The sequence below is a fragment of the Poecilia reticulata genome, chromosome 11 (genome assembly GCF_904066995.2).
Source record: "Poecilia reticulata chromosome 11, P_reticulata-male-v2, whole genome shotgun sequence".
Classification (NCBI taxonomy): Eukaryota; Metazoa; Chordata; class Actinopteri; order Cyprinodontiformes; family Poeciliidae; genus Poecilia; species Poecilia reticulata.
This window is the reverse complement of record NC_088840.1, coordinates 17148286-17172060: the sequence shown is the minus strand read 5'-3', so window position 1 is coordinate 17172060 and position 23775 is coordinate 17148286. Positions and strand designations below refer to the sequence as shown.

General features: G+C 37.7%; 3 protein-coding genes across 5 annotated transcripts in view; all 3 read left to right on the top strand.

The window, feature by feature from the left end:
• The window catches only part of dus3l (dihydrouridine synthase 3-like (S. cerevisiae)), a 38598-nt gene extending 32720 nt beyond the window's left edge, over window positions 1-5878 (top strand). For both annotated transcript variants that reach the window (XM_081612652.1, XM_008422158.2), the window contains exons 3-16: window positions 682-952; window positions 1053-1404; window positions 1666-1736; window positions 1832-1927; window positions 2103-2144; window positions 2854-3006; window positions 3081-3197; window positions 3864-3929; window positions 4050-4160; window positions 4493-4589; window positions 4713-4788; window positions 5038-5226; window positions 5433-5561; window positions 5639-5878. In XM_081612652.1, coding sequence (XP_081468778.1) covers window positions 682-952; window positions 1053-1404; window positions 1666-1736; window positions 1832-1927; window positions 2103-2144; window positions 2854-3006; window positions 3081-3197; window positions 3864-3929; window positions 4050-4160; window positions 4493-4589; window positions 4713-4788; window positions 5038-5226; window positions 5433-5561; window positions 5639-5711 — 1843 coding nt within the window. In that variant the 3' untranslated portion in view covers window positions 5712-5878. The remainder of the gene's footprint in view (window positions 1-681; window positions 953-1052; window positions 1405-1665; window positions 1737-1831; window positions 1928-2102; window positions 2145-2853; window positions 3007-3080; window positions 3198-3863; window positions 3930-4049; window positions 4161-4492; window positions 4590-4712; window positions 4789-5037; window positions 5227-5432; window positions 5562-5638) is intronic.
• A 118-nt stretch (window positions 5879-5996) lies between these two features.
• On the top strand, window positions 5997-12236 carry LOC103472482 (cytosolic non-specific dipeptidase-like). 2 transcript variants are annotated; one of them, XM_017307493.2, is made up of 12 exons: window positions 5997-6881; window positions 7294-7419; window positions 7627-7770; window positions 8006-8168; window positions 9316-9404; window positions 9656-9856; window positions 9933-10017; window positions 10088-10248; window positions 10319-10483; window positions 11360-11504; window positions 11775-11922; window positions 12046-12236. In XM_017307493.2, exons 2-12 carry the CDS (start codon window positions 7360-7362, stop codon window positions 12110-12112), a joined length of 1428 nt encoding a protein of 475 aa, XP_017162982.1. In that variant the 5' UTR covers window positions 5997-6881; window positions 7294-7359; the 3' UTR covers window positions 12113-12236. The 2 variants fall into 2 exon arrangements, with proteins under 2 accessions (XP_017162982.1, XP_008420377.1); XM_008422155.3 differs by having other exon boundaries at window positions 5997-7419.
• Window positions 12237-13446: 1210 nt separating this feature from the next.
• On the top strand, window positions 13447-23557 carry cndp2 (carnosine dipeptidase 2). The gene is made up of 12 exons (XM_008422156.3): window positions 13447-13579; window positions 14851-14932; window positions 16203-16346; window positions 16565-16727; window positions 18074-18162; window positions 20814-21014; window positions 21097-21181; window positions 21252-21412; window positions 21491-21655; window positions 22585-22726; window positions 22831-22978; window positions 23390-23557. Exons 2-12 carry the CDS (start codon window positions 14873-14875, stop codon window positions 23454-23456), a joined length of 1425 nt encoding a protein of 474 aa, XP_008420378.1. The 5' UTR covers window positions 13447-13579; window positions 14851-14872; the 3' UTR covers window positions 23457-23557.
• The last annotated feature ends 218 nt before the right edge of the window (window positions 23558-23775 follow it).

The following is a 23775-nucleotide window of genomic DNA, read 5'->3' as shown; positions in this document are numbered from 1 at the left end:
AAGAGCAGAATGTCAGTGAGAGTTTTTACTTTTGTCAAACCAGTTATCTTTTTATTGTTATGCAGAATGGGATAAGTATCTGCAATGTCAGTGGTATTTGGGTATTTTTCAATTCGCAATAGAAGCTCTTGTTGGTTTAGCTTAGGTGGTGACAATTTTTTATTGTGCTTGTTTTTCTCACTCAAGAAAAAGCATAATAAAGCCTGTAAAATATTTTTACAGGCTTCCCACAGCCTGGAGTTTGATTTAAATGTCTTAGAAATCTACATAAATATAGGAAGAAAAGACAGTATTATGAAATTGATTATGTAATATAATAGGTTATATAAGGAATGAGAAGCATTATATATACATTCATCACTTTGAATTTGAGGTAAAATGGACAGAGGAAATTTCAGTCTTAAGACGATATGAAATTTTGATTGGGGAAATATGTTAGAAACCTCCTTAAAGGGAAGTTGCAAACATTCTGTTGACTGCAAATGTTTTTTATTTTTTATCAGAGTTAAGAAAAACAACCCATAGCCTCATAAAGACTCGTAAAGTGATTAATTTATTAATGGTTTTCAGCTTGTATTTTGGTATTCTTGACTAATCTTTTTAATGTTGCTTTTGGATCTGTTTTAAAAGTATTTTAAAACATTTTTTAAATTATTTTTTTCTTTTTTTTTTTTTTTGCAGATTCCTCACCACCAAAGATGCATTTCATGGCTTTCTGGATTCAGAATGGCAGGGCTCCAAAGGAGAGAAATCCGCTGAAAATGAGACGCCACAAGAGAAAAAGGATCCCTCTGTGGACGAACCTGACTGTAAAAAATCCAAATTGGACCCTGAAGATGCGAAGAAAACAGAAAAACAGGATAAGAAAAGATTTCGTGGTCAGAATAAGTCGAGGCCACACATAAAACCCACCACTTATGAAGAAAAGCGACTGTGTTTGTCAGTCATTCAGGTAGATTGAACCTCCTGCTTTTTTTTAAGATGCAGCATGCAATCCTTTCAGATTCCTGTAAAAATTGATTATTCTCTTGACTTTTTTTAACCATTCCTAGAAAAACGGTGAATGTAAGTTTGGAGACAAATGCATCTTTTACCATGATGTCGCCGAGTACTTGGCCAATAAGCCTGCTGACATCGGGGAACGTTGTTACCTCTACGACTCATTTGGAAAGTGTGAATACGGGCTCGCCTGCCGCTTCGCCAAGGCGCACACTACAGCTGACTTTAAAACCATGGAGAAGGCTGAGCTGGTCGAAGCTTACGAAGGAAGGACTTTGGTGAAGAACAGCCTGAGTAAAGATCTGCAGTATCGCCTGAGGAAACGTTCTGTCACCTTCAAAAAGTCAGAGGAATACCTGAAAACGCTTTCAGACAACAAAGATAAGAAGGAACAGCAGGGCAATGGTAAGACGCAGAACTGTTTTTGTTTATAAGAGTCCAAACCATCCTGCTCTAGGAGAGCTGCTTTAAAGGACACATTATTATGACTCTCAAACCAATTTCACAAATTAAAACTTATTTTTTGACTCAAATAATTAACAAACACTCATTTCAGCAGCATGTTCCTTTTACTGAAAGTAAATAAAATAAACTTTTTGCAAAACTGCAAATGTTGCATCAACTTCACAAATTTAAATGTGATAATTCATTTTTTTATTTATGTAGGTGATGTTTGTGCAACAGAGGTATCTGCAGAGCCAAAAGAAGAAATTCAGCATGTTTCTACAGACAAATCGGTACACACTTGTTCTCTTAACTACATTTGCTGCAGAGGGTCTCATTTATTATGTTTTCAGGGGTGTATAAACTTAAATGTTTGCTCTGTAACTAGCTGCCCACCTGTCCGGATATCCAGCCACCAGTAAAGACTGTAGGCCCGCTAACTGATGCCGATGTTATCAAACTGCGGCCCTGTGAAAAGAAAAAGGTAAATGTCAGCCAAACTTTACTCCAAAGTTCTTCCTTTAATTAAAAAACACTACAGTTTTTCCAGAAGTTCTAGTTGGAACCAGTAGAAACCAGCAGATACATATTTAGAAAGTTGGGAGTATTTTTAAAAGTTTTATAAGTTTTGTATTAAAAGTTATGTCTATATGTTCAAGGTGGACTTCAAAGACAAGCTCTATCTCGCTCCTCTAACAACTGTAAGTAAAAACAGTGCTCATTTAATTTATGTTTAATTTTTTATAATTATAAACTTTAATGTGTTTTTTGGAATTTTATGTGGTGGAGTGCAATTATTCTTGCAATTAAGTCAGAAAAGTTTAGCACTTCCTTTACTCTGATACTTTAGCGTGAACACAATTCCTAAGTAAGACCTGGTGGTGGCAGTGTCATGCTGTGGGATTGTTTCTTCTATGTTTCTTACCATGTTTCTTCTATGGTAAGAGTTAGCTTCTCCTGTTTAGCTTGGATGGAGCTAAAAAGTAATCTTCCATGTACAACAACCTTAAACAAAAAGCTAGAGCAAGATTTTAGTATAATAATGTGTTAGAATGGCCTAGTCAAAGTCCAGACGTAAAGCTCATTGAGAATCAGTGGCAAGAAATTCAAAAAACTATTTTTTTTTTTTTTTTTTACCTTTCTAACCAACCTAATTATGGATACAGGGAAAAAGTTGTTGCAGTGAAAAGTGGTTCTGCCAAGCATCAACATAGGAACCTGAATATAAATGCACTCCACACTTTTAAGATTCTTAAAAACCATAGTCTGTCGCATAACATCTAAACAAACATATTTTAAGTGGTTTTAACATGGCTTAGGGTGTATAAATAGCGTTACAGGTAACTGTGAACCCTGACTAAGCCGCCATATTGTTTACATTCAACTTTGTCTTCTTTTACGTCTTGACAGTGTGGGAACTTGCCTTTCCGTCGTGTGTGCAAGCGCTTCGGCGCAGACATCACCTGCGGGGAGATGGCCATGTGCACGAATCTGCTGCAGGGGCATCAGTCAGAGTGGGCCCTCCTGAAGAGGCACGAGAGCGAGGATCTGTTTGGTGTTCAGGTGACGCTTTTCCCACTTCGGAGTTCAAACGCAGGTTTCTGTGACTGGATGTGAAGTGTGAGATGTTGTTCCAGGTTGAAGGCTGTTTTCCTGACACCATGACGCGGTGTGCGGAGCTCATCAACAACTACACCGACGTTGATTTTGTAGATATCAACTCTGGATGCCCCATTGATCTGGTTTACAAGAAGGTGAACTCTTATTTAACCTCTCTGTTCTCATCATTTTGGCGTAAACATTTCTGATTCTGTCACTTTGAAAATTGCGGCCCGGTTTTGTCGAGCCTTATTTTCCCACAACAAATACAAATTAAACATCAAGAGCTACTACTATATTATGGCAGGAACCAGGGCTGGACAATATGACTGAAAAAAACTTTCAAAAACTAATTATTGATTAGTTTTTTGTTTTAAATATCTGAAATACTACCAAACTGGTGGCTTGACATTTCCTGTTTTATCCACAGTTGTTACTCCACAAAGTTGTTTTTTATCTGTAAGCAGTTATGAGGCACAGTGGCAAAACCTTAAATTGTTTCTGCGTCAGTTACTCAACAGATTGTTGCTAGGTAACCAAGGAATTAATTAGTTGCTCGGTAACCAAAGAGCGAGTCAGTTGATTCCACAAACTTTTCTTTAGAGCTGCTAAGGTCTTTCCTCTGCCTAAATCTCCCAAAATGCTGTCTGATTCTGAATGTTCAGAGTTCAATGAACATTTTGCATATTGGATATTCTATCAGACGTTTTATCTATTGGTATTGGTCACGTGTCTATAGCGATAATCATTGTTTTGATTTATTGTCCAGAACTAGTAGAAACTATTAAACTCATTCACAGTGGTTTTTGTTTGTGCTTCAGGGTGGAGGATGTGGCTTGATGACCAGAACCAGAAAATTTGAACAGATAATCAAAGGAATGAATTATGCAAGTACAGAGTATTTATTTATTTGTTATATTTGCTGCTGGTTGGCATGAAATAGTGATTTAAAGTTAACAGCATGAAGAAATTGAACAATTTAATGCGGTTCTTGCTTCTTTCTAAAGGTCCTAGATGTCCCTGTAACTGTCAAGATCCGCACTGGTGTTCAGGAGAAGTCCAACATCGCACACAAACTCATTGGAGAAATGAAGAACTGGGGCGTCTCCATGGTTACAGTGAGTCTCGTCTTAAATGACTGTAGAAATGAACTTGACAATGGCGTATTTTGAGGAGAAATCTCAAAAGAAGAGAAATTTTACTAAATTCTCATATGAAAATAATTTTAAAAACTAACAATTGATTAGAAATTTGCATTTATTTGTTATTCAGTAAAGTTTTAAGCGGTAGCCCATTGAAAATTGTATTTTTATGAATTCCCAAGTGGTTTCTCCTCATCTGTAAAGTATTTTCTTCTCATGCATCATGTTTTCTTTTTCCACCTCTATGTTTATGTTATTTTTATAGACATACTGCACATACCACTCATAATGACGGTGTTGTTTTGCAGCTGCATGGCCGATCCAGGGAGCAGCGCTACACAAAGTCAGCTGACTGGGATTATATCAGCGCATGTGCCAAGCTGGCCGACCCTGTTCCACTCTTTGGTGCGTCAGTCTGCCTTTTTATTTCTATGGTGGAGGAATCTGAGTGTTGACATAAAGTCTGTAAAACCTTTTATAGGTTTAAGGATGTGGTTTTACTGATGTAACTTGTTTTTGTTGGTCCAGGTAATGGAGACATTCTGTCTTATGAAGATGCAGTGAAAGCCAAAGAGACCGGTGTTTCTGGCATCATGATTGCAAGGTTTGAATTGTTTACATACTTTAAGGAGAAAGTCATGTGAGCCACTGGATTTACAGTCATGATGAATGAACTAGCCCTCTTTCAGTTTTACTGTTTTTACTCATTGGAAATTACTTAAATCTGTTTTATTGCTTCCATTGGATTTAAAAGGGGAAGTAGTTTAAACTAAGCTAAAACTAAAAATTAATTAATTTTAAATATTCTTAAGTTGTTGTATTATTTTGTTTAATGTTGCATTTATTTTCTCAGGGGTGCCCTAATCAAGCCTTGGATCTTCACGGAGATAAAGGAGAGCCGACACTGGGACGTCTCGTCCAGCGAGCGGCTGGACATCCTCAGGGATTTCACCAACTTCGGGCTGGAGCACTGGGGCTCCGACACCCGGGGCGTCGAAAAGACCCGAAACTTCCTGCTGGAGTGGCTCTCCTTCATGTGCAGGTCTGCAACATCACCATCATACTTTTAAAAATATTTTTCACCTCCATTGAACTTGTGATATTCATGCCAGCTAATATCCTGGAGAAACAGTCATGATCAAATTTCCAGTACGTGATGAGAAGTTCATATTGGTTGGTGTATATTTAAACATATCAATCCTTAAGTATGAACTGCTGTGTTTTTTATTTTATTTTATTTTTTAATAGATATATTCCTGTTGGCTTGTTGGAACGAGTTCCTCAAAAGATCAATGAGCGGCCGCCGTATTACATGGGCAGGAACTACCTGGAGTCGCTGATGGCCAGTCAGAATGTTGACGACTGGATCAGGATCAGGTAAGAGCCAGAACATTTAATTAAGTGACGTTCTTATTGTTAAATTGTAATAAAAATCTTCTATATTGTTGTTTCAGTGAAATGCTCCTCGGACCTGTCCCGAAGAATTTCAACTTTTTACCTAAGCACAAAGCAAATTCCTACAAGTGATTTTCTTTGAGTGACGCGACTAGAAGAGTCTGTTTATTTTATTTTATTTTATTTTTTGGGTTGTTTAAAAAAAAAAAGATAATGGAAAAATGTTTTATAAATTCCAGAGACTACTACTAATCCTGTTTAATTTGTTTTGTGAAGCAGAATAAAGGAGTTACACTTAAGGTCTGGTTGTTTTCTTTTCAATGGCATTTAGAAAGAAAATATTTTACATCGGGACAAAGACACAATAATCCCTGATGATTCGCTTGTACTTTTTTTTTAACTCGTGTAATAATTTTAAAAAATGTGCTTTTATTTTGTATTATAATGTTTGAAATTTCACCAAATCCTGATTAACACTGAAGAATCCTATTTTTTTTGTTATATTTTAAGAATTTTATTATTTTATTTATTTTGGTGAACACTAGTACCTGTACTGTCACTTTAAGAATGTCTTATGACGTCAGTACTGCAGTACTCTCAGTTAACGCTAGGCTGCCTGAGAATCGTAGAAAATTTTCTTTGCTTTTAGTTAAGCTCGCATTTTATGAAATATACAAAATAATTGTAAATACATGCAGCTATGAATGTTTGTTTGTTTTTATGCATACAGAGGAGAATTCTTTTTGACAAGTTCAGAACATTTTTCTTAAATGTTAGCGCAGATATTGTCACAGAGTTTCTCCATGTGCTTATCTGCTAGGGGAATTCCGACTCCTGTCAACGGAAGAGCTGCATGTTAAAGGGCATTTTTATTTCTATTTGTGCAGGCCTCTGCCAGCAACCTGCATTAAAGCTCAACCAGCAACTCCTGTGGTCTGACTCCCTTCTTCAACTGAACACATCGCAGAACACATCAAGGTTAACCGACTGTATAAGACTAGGTCATCAGTAAAAAACACTGGATTCAGCTGGTCAAACATTTTACATCCTCCTCCAGTGACCTGCATCTTGTTCAAGTGCGAACTGAAAGTGAAACTCACTTAAACATAGGATGCAGAAATCTGTCAAAGTGAAACTTTCAGTTCGCAGTTGGTGTTTGTCATATGGTCTCGGTCACATGTGGGCAGGACATCTTTTTAGTAAAATGTATCATCTGATTGTAGCAGTAATTGAGTAAAATGCTAGAAATCCCAGCTGTGTACTAACATGTGACTCCTTGTGGATCTTACCCAAATATATTGGGTTTGTAAAATCTTTTTCTAAACGTTTGAACTTAGAATAGAAATATTGTACTATTTGTCCCACTTTGGGAATATCAAGCTAAAGGCATATTCAAATTAATGTAAAAATTTTTTTAATGGAAAAATGTGTACAACATAAGAATACTGTGGTTATTAAAAATGGCATACTAGGACAAAAATGTGTAACTGAGTAGATGTCTTTGAAACAGCAACAGATTAAAAATGTAGAGCAGAGAGCAGTTTTGGTTATAAAGCTGGAAGGAATGATCTTTGATAACCTTTTGTGCACAGAATGCAGAAATCTGTCACTGACTTGTCTGTCAAGATGACATCTGCAAAAAGTATCTAACCTTGTATAAGGGTTAGATATGGCAGAGAACAGGTTTGATGCAGGGTGTGGCTTCTGTTCCCAGTCTGCAGAACCGAGTATTTTCATTCCATTCTGCCTGCCAACCCTCCAGCTGCTGTTACCCACAAAAATGACTCACCTTCCAGCACTTTTTAAGTATGTGGATGAACACGATGATCTCTATGTGCAGGTAAGATTTCTTCTTGTTTCACCGTGATTTTCAGCTAATCAGGAAGTGAAATTACTTAAGGCATAAAATCAGTTGAGCAAAATTTAGCCTCAGTTCTGTGGTTGCACTTAATGTGGATTTCTCTTTCTTTAGGAGGAAAAAAAATTTAATTTGCATGATCAATTAAATGAGACTATATCAGAAGATGTTTGAACTTTCTCTGCTCAGCGCCTGGCAGAATGGGTCAGTGTCCAGAGTGTGTCCGTTTGGCCTGAGAAGCGCGGAGAGATCCAGAAGATGATGGAGATGGCAGCGGATGAGATCAAGATGCTGGGGGGGAAAGTCGAGCTGGTGGACAACGACACCCAAAAGGTAAAAGAGTTTTTCACTTTTATTTGTTAAAAATCAAACTTTTTAATATCTTAAAATTTATAGTTTTCTGATAAAATATGAGTACTTTGTATTGTACTTTAGGATACTTTAATTTGAATATTTTTCGTCAAGCTGTGAACATTTCTCTAAGATGTACTTTTAACTCCATCAACCTCCAACATTGAGCTGGAGAAACAGGTTTGTATAATTCTTGTATTTATGTTAATTCGTGCAGTTTTCCTCTGGTGAGGAGATCCCTCTGCCTCCCATCCTCCTGGGCAGCTTGGGCTCGGACCCAGCCAAGAAGACGGTGTGTATTTACGGTCACCTGGACGTCCAGCCTGCTCAGGTGAAGGACGGCTGGGACACCGAGCCGTTCACTCTGGTGGAGAAAGACGGTAAGAGCAAAAGCTTCCTGTATCTGCAAAAAGTCAGGCTGAATTAGTACCACAAACATTTTGATTTTTATTGCAAAAAATCACAAAAAGAAGCACAAAATCCTGGAGAAATTGAAAAGATGTTTAATAATATTTGATTTTAAGAATTTATTGCTGTTTTAACAGCTTGTGATCAGATTTTAACAACGCATTCTGGCACCACCAGCCCTTTAAGAGCATTCATGATCTTGATTTGGCCCAAAACAAAAATGAGTTTGAAATCCCTGCTTTAAGCATTTTAAATCAAAACTCACTGCTCTGTGCTGAATAGTGAAATTAAGAGCATTGCAATGCGAAGAGAACTCAACGGACCGGGACGAAACTGTTTTATAGCTGTGAGAAAAACACGAGTGACGCTAATTGGGGTGAAAGGGTCAAATTTATGAAACAGTATAAGAATTAGACTAATAATTGTTGTGTCGGGGTAAGAAGGGAGTCAGATGAAGTGATGCCCCCTTCATGCCTAATGTCTGCAGCGGCAGCTCCATGATCTGGGGTTTCTGCAGTTGGTCAGATCAGAGATCAGGTGACAATCTGGATATATACCAGATCATTTTACCATCGGATTTGTGCCTTCTTCCCTGAAAGGACAGATTTAATCTAAGATGAGAACGCCAGGATTCACCAGGGTTAAATTGTGCAAGTAGCTTCATTTCCACCAGAGTCCAGATCTTTGCCCCAGTGAGAAGCTTTGTGATGGAAAAAACTTTGCACGGCAGTCTAACCTACAAAAATGAATTGAACTCTGGATGGAAATGAATGCAGTGACATTGCAGAAGCTTGTCGAAACAATGCCACAGCAAATGCTGTACAGTATGTGCTTTATATTTGGACTACACCCTGTTTAATACAATCGAGGGAGTGACAGGTGAAGCAAACTCTTCCACTGCTGCTTCAACAGAGCAGGTTTGATTTAAACTTTGTCCCTCAAGATGCTTATTCCCAGTTTGACACATTTTGATGTAGGATAAAAAGAAAGTGAGAGAAGATATCTCTTCTCCAGATAGCAGCACTAAGGAACATGAAAAATTTTGCAAAGGGTCTCTGGTTAAATGATTTGTTTAAAAAAAAATTAACAGACTGGTTAAATTGAGTTTTATCTTTGTAGGTAAGCTGTATGGAAGAGGATCCACTGATGATAAGGGTCCGGTTCTGGCCTGGTTCAACTGCATCGAGGCCCATCAAAAGATTGGGACGGTAAACTTGCTGCTGCTGTTTTAGGGAATCTGTTAATGTTGGTGCTAAAACGTGTTTGTAGTTTTGGTCTCGCATTTTCCCCCCTCAGAAAAAATTAAGAAAACCATAATAAAAAAAAAAAACTTTGAGGGAGCCATGTTGTCTGGTTTGTCCAAATCTGTGGTGAAATGGTTTCTGCATTCAGTGGGTATAACCCCAGGAATTGAGCTTTATTATTATTTTTACAGTATATGTTTGTCTTTGTTTTGCAGGATCTTCCCATCAACATCAAGTTCTGCTTTGAAGGAATGGAGGAGTCGGATTCTGAGGGCCTGGACGACCTGGTGTTTTCCCGAAAAGATTCGTTCTTCAAAGACGTGGATTATGTCTGCATCTCTGACAACTACTGGCTGGGAAAGACCAAACCGTGCATCACCTACGGCCTCAGAGGAATCTGCTGCTTTTTCATCGAGGTAAAGTCTCGGTTATTTAAAGAGGTGGTTATTTTTGGGATACATCCTAATGATACTTTTATATCTTGATATGAAGGTCGAGTGCAGCAAGACAGACCTTCACTCCGGCGTCTTTGGCGGCTCGGTTCATGAGGCCATGACTGATCTCATTTTACTCATGGGTAAATAGAGATGATTTAAGGACTGATCTTTTGTCTGTAAAATTTCACTGCATATTTTCTTCTTTCACAGGCTGTCTTGTCGACAGGAAAGGAAAGATTTTGATTCCTGGGATATACGACAGCGTCGCTCCTCTGACAGAAGAGGAGAAAAAACTATACGACAAGATCGATTTTGACGTGGTTGAGTACTGCGAAGATGTGGGAGCTGGAAAGCTGCTGCATGAAACTAAGGTAAATAAAACTCCTTTACTTACTGAATCTATCAGAACCACTGGGACTTTGCTGATGTTTTGCATCGTAGGAACAAATCCTGATGCACCGCTGGAGGTATCCGTGTCTTTCTCTGCACGGAATCGAGGGAGCGTTCTCCGAAACTGGATTCAAGACTGTTATTCCCCACAAGGTCATTGGCAAATTTTCCATCCGCCTCGTCCCTGACATGGACCCCAAAGTCGTGGAGAAGCAGGTAGACTGAATTACTTTCAACTGGACATGAAAGTTGTGTTTTGAAAAACGAAAATGTCCTTAAATGGCCTTTAGAATGCTGACTTAGGCTATGTTCGCACTGCAGCCTGATGTGACCCAATTCATATTTTTTGTCAAATCAGATTTTATGTATTCATTTTTTTGTCGTGGTCGTTCACGTTTTCAAATAAATGCGACTTGTACGTGATCTCTAGTGTGAACAGCAAACAACCTGAAAGTGTCCAGCATGCGCAGCAGAGGGCGCCATAGCGTCAGCGTTCTCAGTGTTTTGCCAACCGCGATAAAGAAGAAGAGCTCAGTGTTTGTGGAAGTAAACACGGATGCTAATGGTGGAGCTTAACTTACGATTTTGAAGTTGTGCGACAGGAGGCAGCACTTTAACAACTTAATCCTCATTACGCTCCGCCATGGTTGTTTTTGTTGTTTTTCTTCACGCTTGCGTGTATCAGGACGCAGATTAGTGACGTTTGTCGAGTATCAATGACGTTCAGTATCTGGCCGTTGGGATTCAGGTCACGTTTGAAAAGATCGGATGCGTATCGGATATCCAAGCAGCCTGGGTCGTATTCGGAAAAAAATCCGACTTGTATTGTTCAGAAAGATCAGATACAGATCGCATTACGTCAGAAATATCGGAATTGGGTTCGATTACGATTAAGGCTACATCAATGCTGGTGTTAGTTTTTAGTCACTGGTTACTCATCATCGTTCCACAGACCTTCGGCCGACCTTTTACATGAATAGCATAAATCTAAAGCTTCAGTTTGTTACTCGTTTTCATTTATCTATTTCCAGAGTTCATAAATAGCAAATATGTTGTTCTTTTAATCTCTTTCACTCTTCTATTATTGTTCAGGTGATCGACCATGTGCAGAAGAAATTTGCTGAGTTGGGAAGTCCTAATAAAATGAAGGTGTACAGTTTTGGTGAAGGGGCCAAAGCCTGGGTGTCTGACTTTAACCATCCTCACTACATGGCTGGTCGAAGAGCAATGAAGACGGGTAAATAAAAACTCTGCTTAAAAAACGTACATTTGTACCAAACAGTGTTAAAAATAAGTTTTTTTTGCATCAAGGACCAAAGAAAACATAAAAAGAAAATAGCATGCAGTGTACTATAAACAGAAATAATAAAAAAAATTAAATAAATGCATCTACATTTTATAATATAGATACATTTTAATACTTTTAGATGTAAAAAACAGTTAATTGAGCATCTTCTCCCATTATTTGATCCTGTTTTTTTTTTTTACCTTATTGGTTTAATTTAAGTTTTTGGCGTTGAGCCGGACCTGACCCGTGAGGGCGGCAGCATTCCCATCACTCTGACCTTCCAGGAGGCAACGGGTCGGAACGTCATGCTGCTTCCTATCGGATCCTCCGATGATGGAGCTCACTCACAAAATGAAAAAATCAACAGGTTTGAGATTTTATAGTTTATCTAAATACATAAGGAAACATGGAAAATATCAAATAAAATTAACAGCTATCTTGTTGTTTTTTTCTTTCAAATAAAATCTTGTTCTTTATCCAAATTCTCCAGATCAAACTACATTCAAGGAATCAAGATGCTGGCTGCTTACTTCCATGAAGTTTCAAAACTGGGTTGAACTCATAAAGTCTTAAATAACATCTGTGCTCACTTTCAGAACCTGAACCCTTTCAGTACAATTTTTACCTTTCAACCAAAAGCGTTTCTGGAGACGTCTGACAATAAACTGGCTTTCACATTAATCGCTTTTGACACTGGTGATGTTTTTCCTTCTTATGGTGTTTTCATGTTTAATTAATGTTACAAATTTGCTGTTGACAAACAACAAATTCTGCTTTATGATGATTTACTTCTGCAAGTTGCTGCAGAAATATGACACTTAAACATGTGATGTCAGTCTAAATGAGAAGATATTGCTTTAATTTACAAACATCTAAACAAGCATACATTTGAATGACTTTACTGTTTTTGAATAATTGGTCTACACCAGTCATAATCTGTAATAATTGTTCTTTTTAATTGAAGGAGCAGGCATACACCTGTTGTTTGCATGCTGTTGTACATTTTTATTTTACATTTTTGTCTGTCAGTAGCAAACGGGAAGCGTCTATCACGTGAAAAGAGTCACACGCAGACATCAGCATAAATGACTGACATCAGCTGAACTGGAACCAACGGAAATCACAGGATCAAGAACCCCCACGCGATGAGAACACAGAACGCACGTAAACTGCGCCGCCATATTGCGAGTGGCTTTTTTGTACACAAATTTGCGCAATAATCGTCTTTTGCTTTAGGCTGTGTGTCTTGTTTGATTACTAAATGAAAAATAAACAAAAAACTGCAATCGGCTTGAGGTGTGTATAAAAGTTATTGTAAGTTTATTTCTTCTTTAAAAATGACAATATTTGATTTTATTCACTTAATAAAATCGGACTCTTTTTCATAACCATTGGAAACGCCTTTGTCATTGCTTTGGTACTTTCTTTTTGTTTAGGAATATAATATTTTGTGTTTCTTTCTGTTTTTATCTTTATTTTGTGTGAATCTACCTGCTCTGACTTGCTTGTCACTTTGCTGCTGGTATGTCTGAACATCACCACTAACGGACAATAAAGGTTTTAATGCATATTGTTGATACTGCAAATTTAGGCCTACATTTACAAGCACATTAATTCGGTCACTGAAATAAGTTTTGACATTTTATTTTAAGTTTTCTTAGTTATTACATACTCCTACTAATACACTTAATTATGTTTAATTCTGACGATTTTCAGTGGTTCAACTATAACAAATGTAAATTCCTTTTTAACAGTTTTGTAATTGTTGCAGATAATTTTTGTCTCAGTGGTAACACTGATCATAAAATCAACATGTATTATATAATTCATAAAAGGGTCTGTTGATCCAGGGAAAAAAACTGTTTCCAACCATACTGTCGCTGCTTTTGAAAACGAAGATGCCACTCACAATATGGCGGACTCGCTTACGTATAGTTTCTACGGAACAGCGAAAGCAGTGCTGCAGCTACTCTTCTATGTAGAAACCGGAACATTTGCAAAAGAACAGCGTTTGGCTTGCACAGGTAATATTGACAAGCTCTTTTAAAGCTGATATGTTGCCAGGAATCGCATCTTCTCAGTCAAAGCTAAAATATTAGCTAGTTAGGAAATAAAAGAGCTCTCAGCCTGCTAACCCCCGTTCTGTTAGCCTTCTAACAGGCTCCGTAATTTCTGGAATATATTTAAGTTGTTATCAGTTTCAGATTGATTTTCTTAAACACTTGAGTTCAAGTTATGTGTTTTACTAAAGGCTCTTTAGCCTAAATGTTACGATATTTATGTAGCTCTGTACCAACTTAGGAGCTCGTTGTTATAAGTTGTTTTCAGTGCTGGAGGAGAACAGCTTTAAATATGTGTTGCTTTGTAATATTGTTTGTACATTTTGAACTTTAGCACCTTTAGTCATGTTGCAACCACAAATTTATTTTATTGAGATTTTATGTATTATGCACTTATAATTTGGAAGAAAAAGCTTTGAGGGTAGATTTGATGTCTGAGCTTTGACTGGACCATTCTAACATGTTAATGTGCTTTGGTTGAACCACTCAGTTGTAGCTCTGGCTGTACGTTTAAGCAGTTTTGAACCTCTGCCCCAGTCTGCAGGCTTTTGACAGATGTTCTTCCAGATTGCTCTGTATTTCTAGCTCCAGCTTCACTGTCCATGCTTAAGAACGACATCCCCACAGCATGACGCTCCCACCACCATGTTTCACTGTGGGGATAGCTTGTTCTGATTTATTAGTTTTCTCACAAGTAGGCCAGAAAGTTGACTTTTCATGGTTTTATTTGAACAATTACTTTGTTTTTGTCACTGAAAAAAACAAACTAAACATATTTTTGGTCTGTAGTTTCCAGTGCAAATACCTTAGTAAATTTGAAATAAGACAAAACTGCCTTACAACTAACTTTTCAGCAAGATATAATTCCTTAATATTGATAAAAAATTACTAATTCCACTGCCAGATTATTTAATTTATAACAGGAAAAACGTCTTGTAAGTGAAATAATCTAGAAAAAAAAGAGAATAACTACTTTGAGTTGGTGTATCAGTACTAAAATACACTGAAGTATCATGGAGGTATTTATTTCTGCAAAGTAAAATAGAGAAAGACTCTTTAACTTTATGTTGCACACGATAAGCAGGAAGTAAAATGTCTCTGATGCAACTTTCTCACGAGTCTTTTTCTTTTTTTATATTTACTTTCAGCAGGTTGGTTGGTGGGCGTGTCTTTGTGCTCATATATCTGCTCCGGGTCAGAGTTAAACTCGCCACTCTGCCTGGTTTAACCCTCAGCTCCTGTCTGTCGTTGGGAAAAATGGCTCACCTCCCAGCACTTTTCAAGTATGTGGACGAAAACCAGGATCTCTACGTCAAGGTATGATTTATCACCCAGTATTTAAATGTAGCACTTATTGTCACTGCACTGTAAATGCAAGATGGCATTTAATAGAAAATAGTGAGTTGACTTAAATCAGTTTTCGTGAAATTGCCATCAGCTCTCACTTTTAGTAAGTTACTTATAATTCGAGGGTGAAACTCGCACTACTTGAGCTGGATTAATTTAGAAGAAGAAAGTTTCTGCTTACGTTGGAAAGTACTTTGACTCAATGCTGCCTCCATCCAAGTACAAATGCTTCACTTTAGTTTTTTTTTTTTCTATTCTGGAGCCAGTAATTTATCTAATCTGATTCACGATAAAGAGATAGAAGAGCATCTATGTAGCAAAATGTATCATTTTATCTTGAGCAAGGCTACAGTCAGCTAACTTAATGCTTAATTGTTTGTTTTTTGGGGCCATTAACACAATTAATGTCATTTTTTTCCTACATGCAAAAGTCCCAACCTGGAACCTTTGTATTGTGTTTCTGGTATTCATGTAAACAAACCTGCAAACGACAGTGATGGTCGAGAATGAATTAATCTTTATTTTATATTTTATTAAACAAAATATTTGTTTGTGTAGATCATGTATTCCAAGTATTTGATGTAATTAGTAAACATATGAAGTTGGAGAGAGGGGTGTTGCAGTGTTGGAGGCGTCGGTCGTAGACGCGGCTGTCACAGTTTCAAATCCCGACCTGATGACCTTTGCCTCTTCATTACCCAATTTCCTGTCTGAGCACTTTCAAATAAAGACTAATAAAAGAAGTGAGAGAGGAAGGATAAGGACTCAATTAGGAAAATTGGTTTAATTTTTAATTTTTTTTTGCTAGTACTTGATTTAGTCCTGTTTACTTAAAACCAGTGTTTCTCAACCCTGGTCCTCAACGCCCCCCTGCTCTGCATGTCTTAGATGTGCCTCTATTCCAGAACAGCTGATTCAAATGATTGCATGACCATCAAGTGCTGCAGAAGCCTGTTAATCACCCAGAGATACAATTCAGGTGTGTGGCAGAAGGGAAACGCCTAAAACATGCAGGACAGGTGGGACGGTGAGGACCAGGGTTGAGAAACACTGATTAAAATAAATTACGTTTATTTACTCTGCATATTTTTCTAAGTGAGGTGATCTAGTTAGACTTTACGGGTATGTGCCAATCTCTATTATTGTAAAACCAGTTGTTAAATTCAGTTGAAGCCTAACTCTCAGTCTAGAGAATGATTGAAAAGCCTTTGAGTAGCCGTGAGTTTCTTCTTTCTCCCAGCGCCTTGGAGAATGGGTCGCTGTCCAGAGTGTGTCCGCTTGGCCCGAAAAGCGCGGGGAAATCAAGAAGATGATGGAGATGGCAGCCAAAGACATCGAGAGGCTGGGGGGGACAGTGGAGCTGGTGGACATCGGGAAACAAAAGGTGATCATGTCATCTTCCTTATGTGTCTGAGAACACAAATTAAGGTCAAACTGATTCGAATAATTATGTTACAAATTTACTCCGTTTCATTGGTTATGATCAAAACACGACTTTTAAAGACTAAAGTAACATCCAGTATGATACCAGAAAAACACGAAATTACTGCTTGCAGTTCTAGTTTAATTTTAATATTCAGTGTTTTTTTTTTCCCCCTGCAGCTTCCTTCTGGTGAGGAGATCCCTCTGCCTCCCATCATCCTGGGCCATTTGGGTTCGGACCCGGCGAAGAAGACTGTATGTATTTACGGCCACCTGGACGTGCAGCCTGCTCAGATCGAGGACGGCTGGGACACCGAGCCGTTCACTCTGGTGGAGATAGACGGTAGGTCCAGAGCAGCTTTGAAACGTAATCTGGAAAATCAAAGGGCTGAAAGTGAAACGGCTTCACCAGAAGTCAAAGTGATCGTCTGGAATCGTTCCTAAAAGTGTAAGACTAAACCCAAAAGGATGAATTTGGAGGTTTCTGTTTTCAGTCCGTCTTTGTGTTGTCTTTGGCTGCGTTTTGAAGACATGCAGTATTTTATCTGCCTGACATAAAATATCTGGATGTCTTGATGCGATCAGACTTCAGTATTATCAAAATTACGCCGTCAGAGCTATCGAAGCGTAACATTTTTAAGAAAAAATAATTTGACAGTTTTCCACTGTTTAAGGTAAAAAAAAAAGCTGTATTGTGTCTGTAAAGATCAAAGTTGTTGTTTTTTTGCTATAATTTCTCAAACCCAGCTTTGCATTTGTGCTTTTATCAACGTGTAATCATATCACAGATGGCTGCACATATTCAAAGTCCATTTCAGCTGCCTTCATTTTCTGAGCAGAGCTGCATTTTCTTATCTGAGGACGTCAGAGGTTAGGTTGAACCGTTTTAAGAATTAAGAGCTGACTTTACTCTAAGCTCACTTGGAAAAATGCTGCAGCTCGGTGAAATCTGCTTTTCTGTTGCTTTTTGTCTTTGTTCATCACACAGATTTACTGTAATCAGACCTAAATGGCCTCTGTAAATACAAGAGTCATTTCGACAATGTCATGTCTTCAGATAGTTTAAATGAGTGAAATATAGCTAAAAAACACACAATACATCGTAATTAAGAGAGTGGGAGTTGCACAGCGCCAGGTTGGCTTTTTTTACATTTGAAAACTGCTTTTTGTGTGTATTCAGGTTATTTTCCCCTGATATTAACATTTGTTTAATATTCTAAAGGATTTAAATGTGATAAAGTGAGGAGTCGGGACATTTTCTCACTCCAGGATCTGTTGCTTTGATTTGCGTTATCTGGGGCTTAATAAATGCATGAATAAATCTTTGTTTTCTACAATCAAACGATTGTAAAACGTCTCCACTGTAGTGCTGAGGCTTTCATTCTGCTCTCTGGTAAAAAAATCAGCTGACTGAAAGTGACACATTCACTTCCTTCTGACTCCTACATGCTCAGCGATGTTCAGTTTAGCTTCTTTCTGCTTCCTGTCTTGTCACATATTCTGTTTAAAAAGACTAAATATGACATTTAAACCAGAATAAAGGATCTGATAGCGACACAATGCTTCCATTAAGAACTGGAAATTACATTAATTATATGGGTTTTTTTGTAATGTTTTGTGAAGTTAGTCGATGTTCTAATCGAATCCCAGGAGAAAAAGATGCAAATAAAGCCTGAGGTGTGTTTGTAGGTAAACTCTATGGAAGAGGATCCACTGACGACAAAGGCCCAGTGCTGGCCTGGTTTAACTGCATCGAGGCCTACCAAAAGATAAAGCAGGTACAGTTTTTACTCTGATATAAACCAGTTTGGTTTGTGCTTCAAGTTTCCTACCTTTACTGAATGTGCTGATTCTCATCTTCACAATTTATTTTAAAGGGATTTCCTGTCAGACTAGTAAAAAGTAGTGCATAAATACCAAGTGGAAGGAAAATAAACTCTGTTTTGTTCTTTGGTATTCATGATTCTGCAACGTTTTTGTCCACTTCAGTTGTACTTTGTTTGTACTTTGACATTTATTGGTGCATTGAAACTATTGCAAAACACTTTTGGTTTCTCTTTTTACCTTTTCTTCTCTGGGAAAGAATAATAAACATTCACACCCAACTCACATTTCACATTGTGAGTTGGGTGTGAGTGAGTATCTTTGTTCGCTGAAAACATCAGCTTAAGATTTACTGACCGTTTGAGTGGACAGGTCTGGTAGTTCAAGGAAAACATGATCTGAGCTCAAGCTCTCATGAAACAACCTCTGTATGTTATTGCGTAGCATATGAGAGCTAGCATGTCTTTACACGTTCAGGTATTTTTGTTTCCATTGCAGTTTGTGCGTCATGCAGAAAGTTATGCAAACAAATAGTTTTGTTTGCTTCATTTCCTTTAAATGATGCCGTTTTCCGAGATTTGTTTTCATTATTTAAATGTTAAATAGTTCAACCTAAATCCAGCTGGTTGTTTTAGACTGCAGGCATTGATTATTGATCTGTGTTTTCTCTGCTTGGACATGGTTTAGAGATGATGTCAAAGCAAAAGTAGTTGTTAATATTTCAGTGAAGTTGTAAAGAAATGCAAACATTTTATTTGCTCACTAAGAAAGCTAAATCAAGTCGACAGTTTACCCAGAATGATTACTAAAGTATTTTTCTTTCTTTTTTAAAAAATTGTATTTGTTGGTCTACTTGTTTACTGCTAATAGTTCATTAGACACCTGTATGCTGCCACCTTGTGGACAGGTGCAATGACAACAATTTAAAAAAGCATAAATGAAGAATATTTAACCAGTCCTTCTGCATAATAACTTACAGATAATACAAGAATAAAAATATAGATAATGTCCAGCAACAATTAAGGACTCGTATAGTTGTTACATTTGTGAAGTATTGGTTTTATACTGGAGGGAAATCATGATATTGAACATCATGAATCATTGATGGTTTTTACCAAAATTTGAACTGTTGCTACATTTTCCTTTAAAATACTTCAACAGCAAAAATGTTTAATTTTGGTTATTAAAATGTCAGACTAACCACCTTTGTTGCCTACTAAATGTATTTTACAAAAAAAAGCTTAATTTTATGGGTTACAGTTAGAATGTTTTTTATTTTCTCAGGCTGATGGGGACTATTTTGTACCAGAGGATGATGCAAAATCATCTTGTTAGTCTTCTTTCAGTCGTATTAAAATGAAAACAGTTCAGAGTTTTACTTAGTTGAGATTCGTATCCGGTGGGTTTGAATGAGACCCACATATCGATCCCTGTTGCACTCCACATAGAAGAACCTGAAATCGATTAATGTTCTTCTTGGTGGTTTTTGTTTCCTGCTGGATGTAAAGTCAATGGAGTTATTTGGTAGATCAGCCGCTCCTGGGAAGGATAAACACCTTTTTAAAAATGATATAGCATTTTAAAAAACACTGTAAACTAACTTTAAATCTCCTTCAGCTTTCTTAGAAATTAACTTCTTAGGAATGTGATCTGGAGCTCCTAAGTCAGCGTAAATTATGTGCTACAACAGTTTTTGTTTTTAAATTTTTTATTCAGGTTTAAAAATGAACCACAGCATGTGAGAACCAAGCCTTGGTTTAATCATTATGTGAAGGCTGGAAACGCTGCAGTCGTGTCAAGACGTTTCACTGAGAACTCTGACGTCGTCAACAGGCAGAAAAACAGAAAACTGACCCACATTAGCACAGGGATAATCCACTTCTTAGAAGGATCTGGGTACATTTGGATAATGTTCTCATAATGAAGAGTCTTCATCACCATTCACTTTCCCGGTTTCAGCTGTTTACGGCCCACTGAAAGCTTTTTTAGATAAAAATTAACCCTGAGATTTTTCAGTCGAGTTTTAAATTACTTTATAGCAGGTATCATGTGCTGTTGAGTTTTTTTTTAATTTTTTTTATTGCATCCTCCTGGCGACAGAATCAAGGGACCTTGTGATTCTGGTATTTTTGAGATTTAAAGGGAATTTATTAGGAAAATTCATTCTGTAAGTTGTACTTCCATTTGGGTCTCAACTTCTTCTAAAAACAACCCAGGTGCTGAAAAAGAAAACACTTGGCCTTTTTACTGGTGTCTGGAAAATGAGCCGTTTCAAAAACTCATTTTTGAAACGGCCAAGTTTCAAAAACTTGATTTGTGATCAGGCAGAGCCTGATCACAAATCAGGTTCTGCCCGTCACCTAGCAACCCCAGCAAAGCCCAGCCTGTTACCTAGCAACCTAACCTGAACTCCAGCACATTGGGTCTGCTAGCTTTACTGGCTGCCCTAAAATGGTTAAATTTGGAAGAAGCTCAAATAGGCTAAACTAAAATCTCATTATCAAAGAATAATTTTGTGTGGAAAAAAAATGTATTGAACATGTTTTGTTTGCCCCATAGACCCATCCTAACCTGTTAAAGGAAGTACCTTTTATCTTTCCTTCAGGATCTTCCCATCAACATCAAGTTCTGCTTCGAGGGGATGGAGGAATCTGGGTCTGAGGGTCTGGACGACCTGGTGTTTTCCCGAAAAGATTCGTTCTTCAAAGACGTGGATTATGTCTGCATCTCTGACAACTACTGGCTGGGAAAGACCAAACCTTGCATCACCTATGGCCTCAGAGGAATCTGCTACTTCTTTGTAGAGGTAAATCCACCTCAGGAGTAATTTTGTAGCTTTTTTTGTAGAGTAGTTTTACAGATTCTCTACATTTCCATCTGAACCTCAGGTGAAGTGCGGCGAGAAAGACCTTCACTCCGGCGTCTTCGGCGGCTCGGTTCATGAGGCCATGACGGATCTCATTTCGCTCATGGGTTAGTAAAGATTATTGTTGAATTTTTCTACAGTTCTTGTATGTCGACGTTCTTCTCTTTACCTTCACAGGGTCTCTGGTTGACAAGAGGGGAAAGATTTTGATTCCTGGGATGTACGACAGCGTGGCTCCTCTCACAGAAGACGAGAAAAAGCTGTACGAGAAGATCGACTTTGACTTGTCCGAGTACTGCAAAGATGTGGGAGTCGGAAAGCTGCTGCACGACAGCAAGGCGAGAAAACGATCTGATATTTACTTCACTCCCTGCCTCATTCAGAACCACCAACACGTCGCTTCTTTCTCGTTACAGGAACAAATCCTGATGCACCGCTGGAGGTATCCGTCTCTTTCTCTGCACGGGATCGAGGGAGCGTTCTCCGAAGCTGGAGCCAAGACTGTCATCCCCCGCAAGGTCATCGGCAAATTCTCCATCCGCCTCGTCCCGGACATGGACCCCAAAGTCGTGGAGAAGCAGGTAAGCGCTAAAATATGGCTGAAGCTTTATTTTGAAAGGTTCACCACCCAGTGTGGTGATGTGTGTTTGACAGCAGAGGGATTCATTTTAGTGCAACGTTTGGTAAATGTGGTGTCAATAAAACCTGAGAGTAGTCAGCCGTGAGATAAACAGTCATATGAATCTAAAATGGCTAAGAAGAGAGAAAGTGAAATGTTAATTTGTCCTGCTTGTTTGCTGGTTTGTTTCATTTTTATTATTTTGTTTCCTCCTGCCAACCCGTCTTTCTCACCAACTTATCTCTTCTTTTTCTTTCTTTTTTCCGTTCTTCCTCCTTTCTTTACTTTTCTGTTTTCCTTTTTCATAATTTTTTTGTTCCTTGTCCTCCTTTCATCTCCTCTAGTTTGCTTATTTACTTTCTAACTTTTCTTTTTTTCCTTACTCCTTTTCCTCCACCTTTGACTTCTTTTTTTGCTTTCTTTCTTTTTCTTCTTTCCTTTTTCTGTTTTTCTTGCCTCATTCCCTCTTTCCTTCTGTCTTTCCCTATTTTTACAATTATTTTTTCTTGCATTATTTTTTTTCTTTGTTTTCCTTTGTAATGATTTCCTCCATCTGTCTTTTTTCCTTTAATTTGATTTCCTTTACTTTCTTCCATCTTTTATTCTTTCTTTTCCATCTTTTCTTCCTCCCATTTTCATTTCCTGTCTTGTTTTCTTTTCTTTTTTTCCCCCTGTCTTCATTATGCAGATAAACTGTGAAATGTGCAGTAAAATTCAGTTTAACAATTACAAACCATATTTCATAATTCATTTGCTTATATTCTGATGAAATAGTTGAATCTTGCATTAAATGGGACATTTAAACAAAATAACCAGTTTCAATCTGTTTAATTCTGGTTAAATGCACCATGTTTGTTTCTTACTCAGTTTCTGTTTATTATTTTTATTTAGGTGGTTGATTACGTGCAGAAGAGGTTTGCTGATCTGGGAAGTCCAAACAAACTAAAAGTAACGATGGGTCACGGGGCCAAAGCCTGGGTGTCTGACTTCAACCATCCGCACTACATGGCCGGTCGAAAGGCCATGAAGACGGGTTGGTTCAGAACTTTACATACGCCCGTCTTCCTAAGCAATCAATATTTTACTCATGTGTTCATACAGAGACAGTTATTTTCCTGTCTCCCTGATGTGGTCTAGTTTTCGGGGTGGAACCGGACCTGACCCGTGAGGGCGGCAGCATTCCCGTCACTCTGACGTTCCAGGAGGCGACGGGCCGGAACGTCATGCTGCTTCCTGTTGGATCCTCCGATGATGGAGCTCACTCCCAAAATGAAAAACTCAACAGGTTCGTCACAAAGCCAGTGGATGTAATTTCAATGAAATTAAGAAGTAAATGGAAGAATTCAAGGTTTCTCCCAGAGAACCTGCTACGCCTGGTGGTTTAGGCTGTCATTCATCCAGCAGCCGCCAAGTTTTTGAGTTAAAAAATGTTTAAAATTGACAGGAAATTTTAAAATATCACTTGATAATTATGTGTTATTGAAAGATTAGAAGATTAATACCTCAACACCAACTATAAACTCTTAAAATTCAAACATTAAAAAAAAATTTAAATAAGCAATGCTTATTTAATAAGCATTGCCTGGTGGCCCGCCAGGCTTAAAATACACTGAGGGAAACGCTAAAATTATTTTATCATCCTGCATAATTTGAATCTTGTTTTTTTTTTTTTTTTTTTTTTTTTTTTGTTTTTCAGATCAAATTACATCCAAGGAGTCAAGATGCTGGGAGCCTACTTCCATGAAGTCTCACAGCTGGAATGAACTGATCACGTCTTAAACAACGTCTTTACTCAGACACAAAGTTTTACTTTTCCAATTAAAGTACCTTCTGTAGATTAAGACAATAAACTTTTTCATTCTTACTCTGTGCTCTCCTGTTTAATTAAAGGATGAATCTTTCAGATCAAACTTGATTTTTTTTTTCCAACTTTTTGTTTAAAGTTTTATGAGATTATAGAATAAATGAAGATTATTTCAGTTTCTTTGGAGTTTAATCTGGTGCTGGATTGTTTTCTAACGTTTTTGCAGTATATAAATTCATAGAATAGTGAATATTTATAGTATTGATTTTACAAAATAA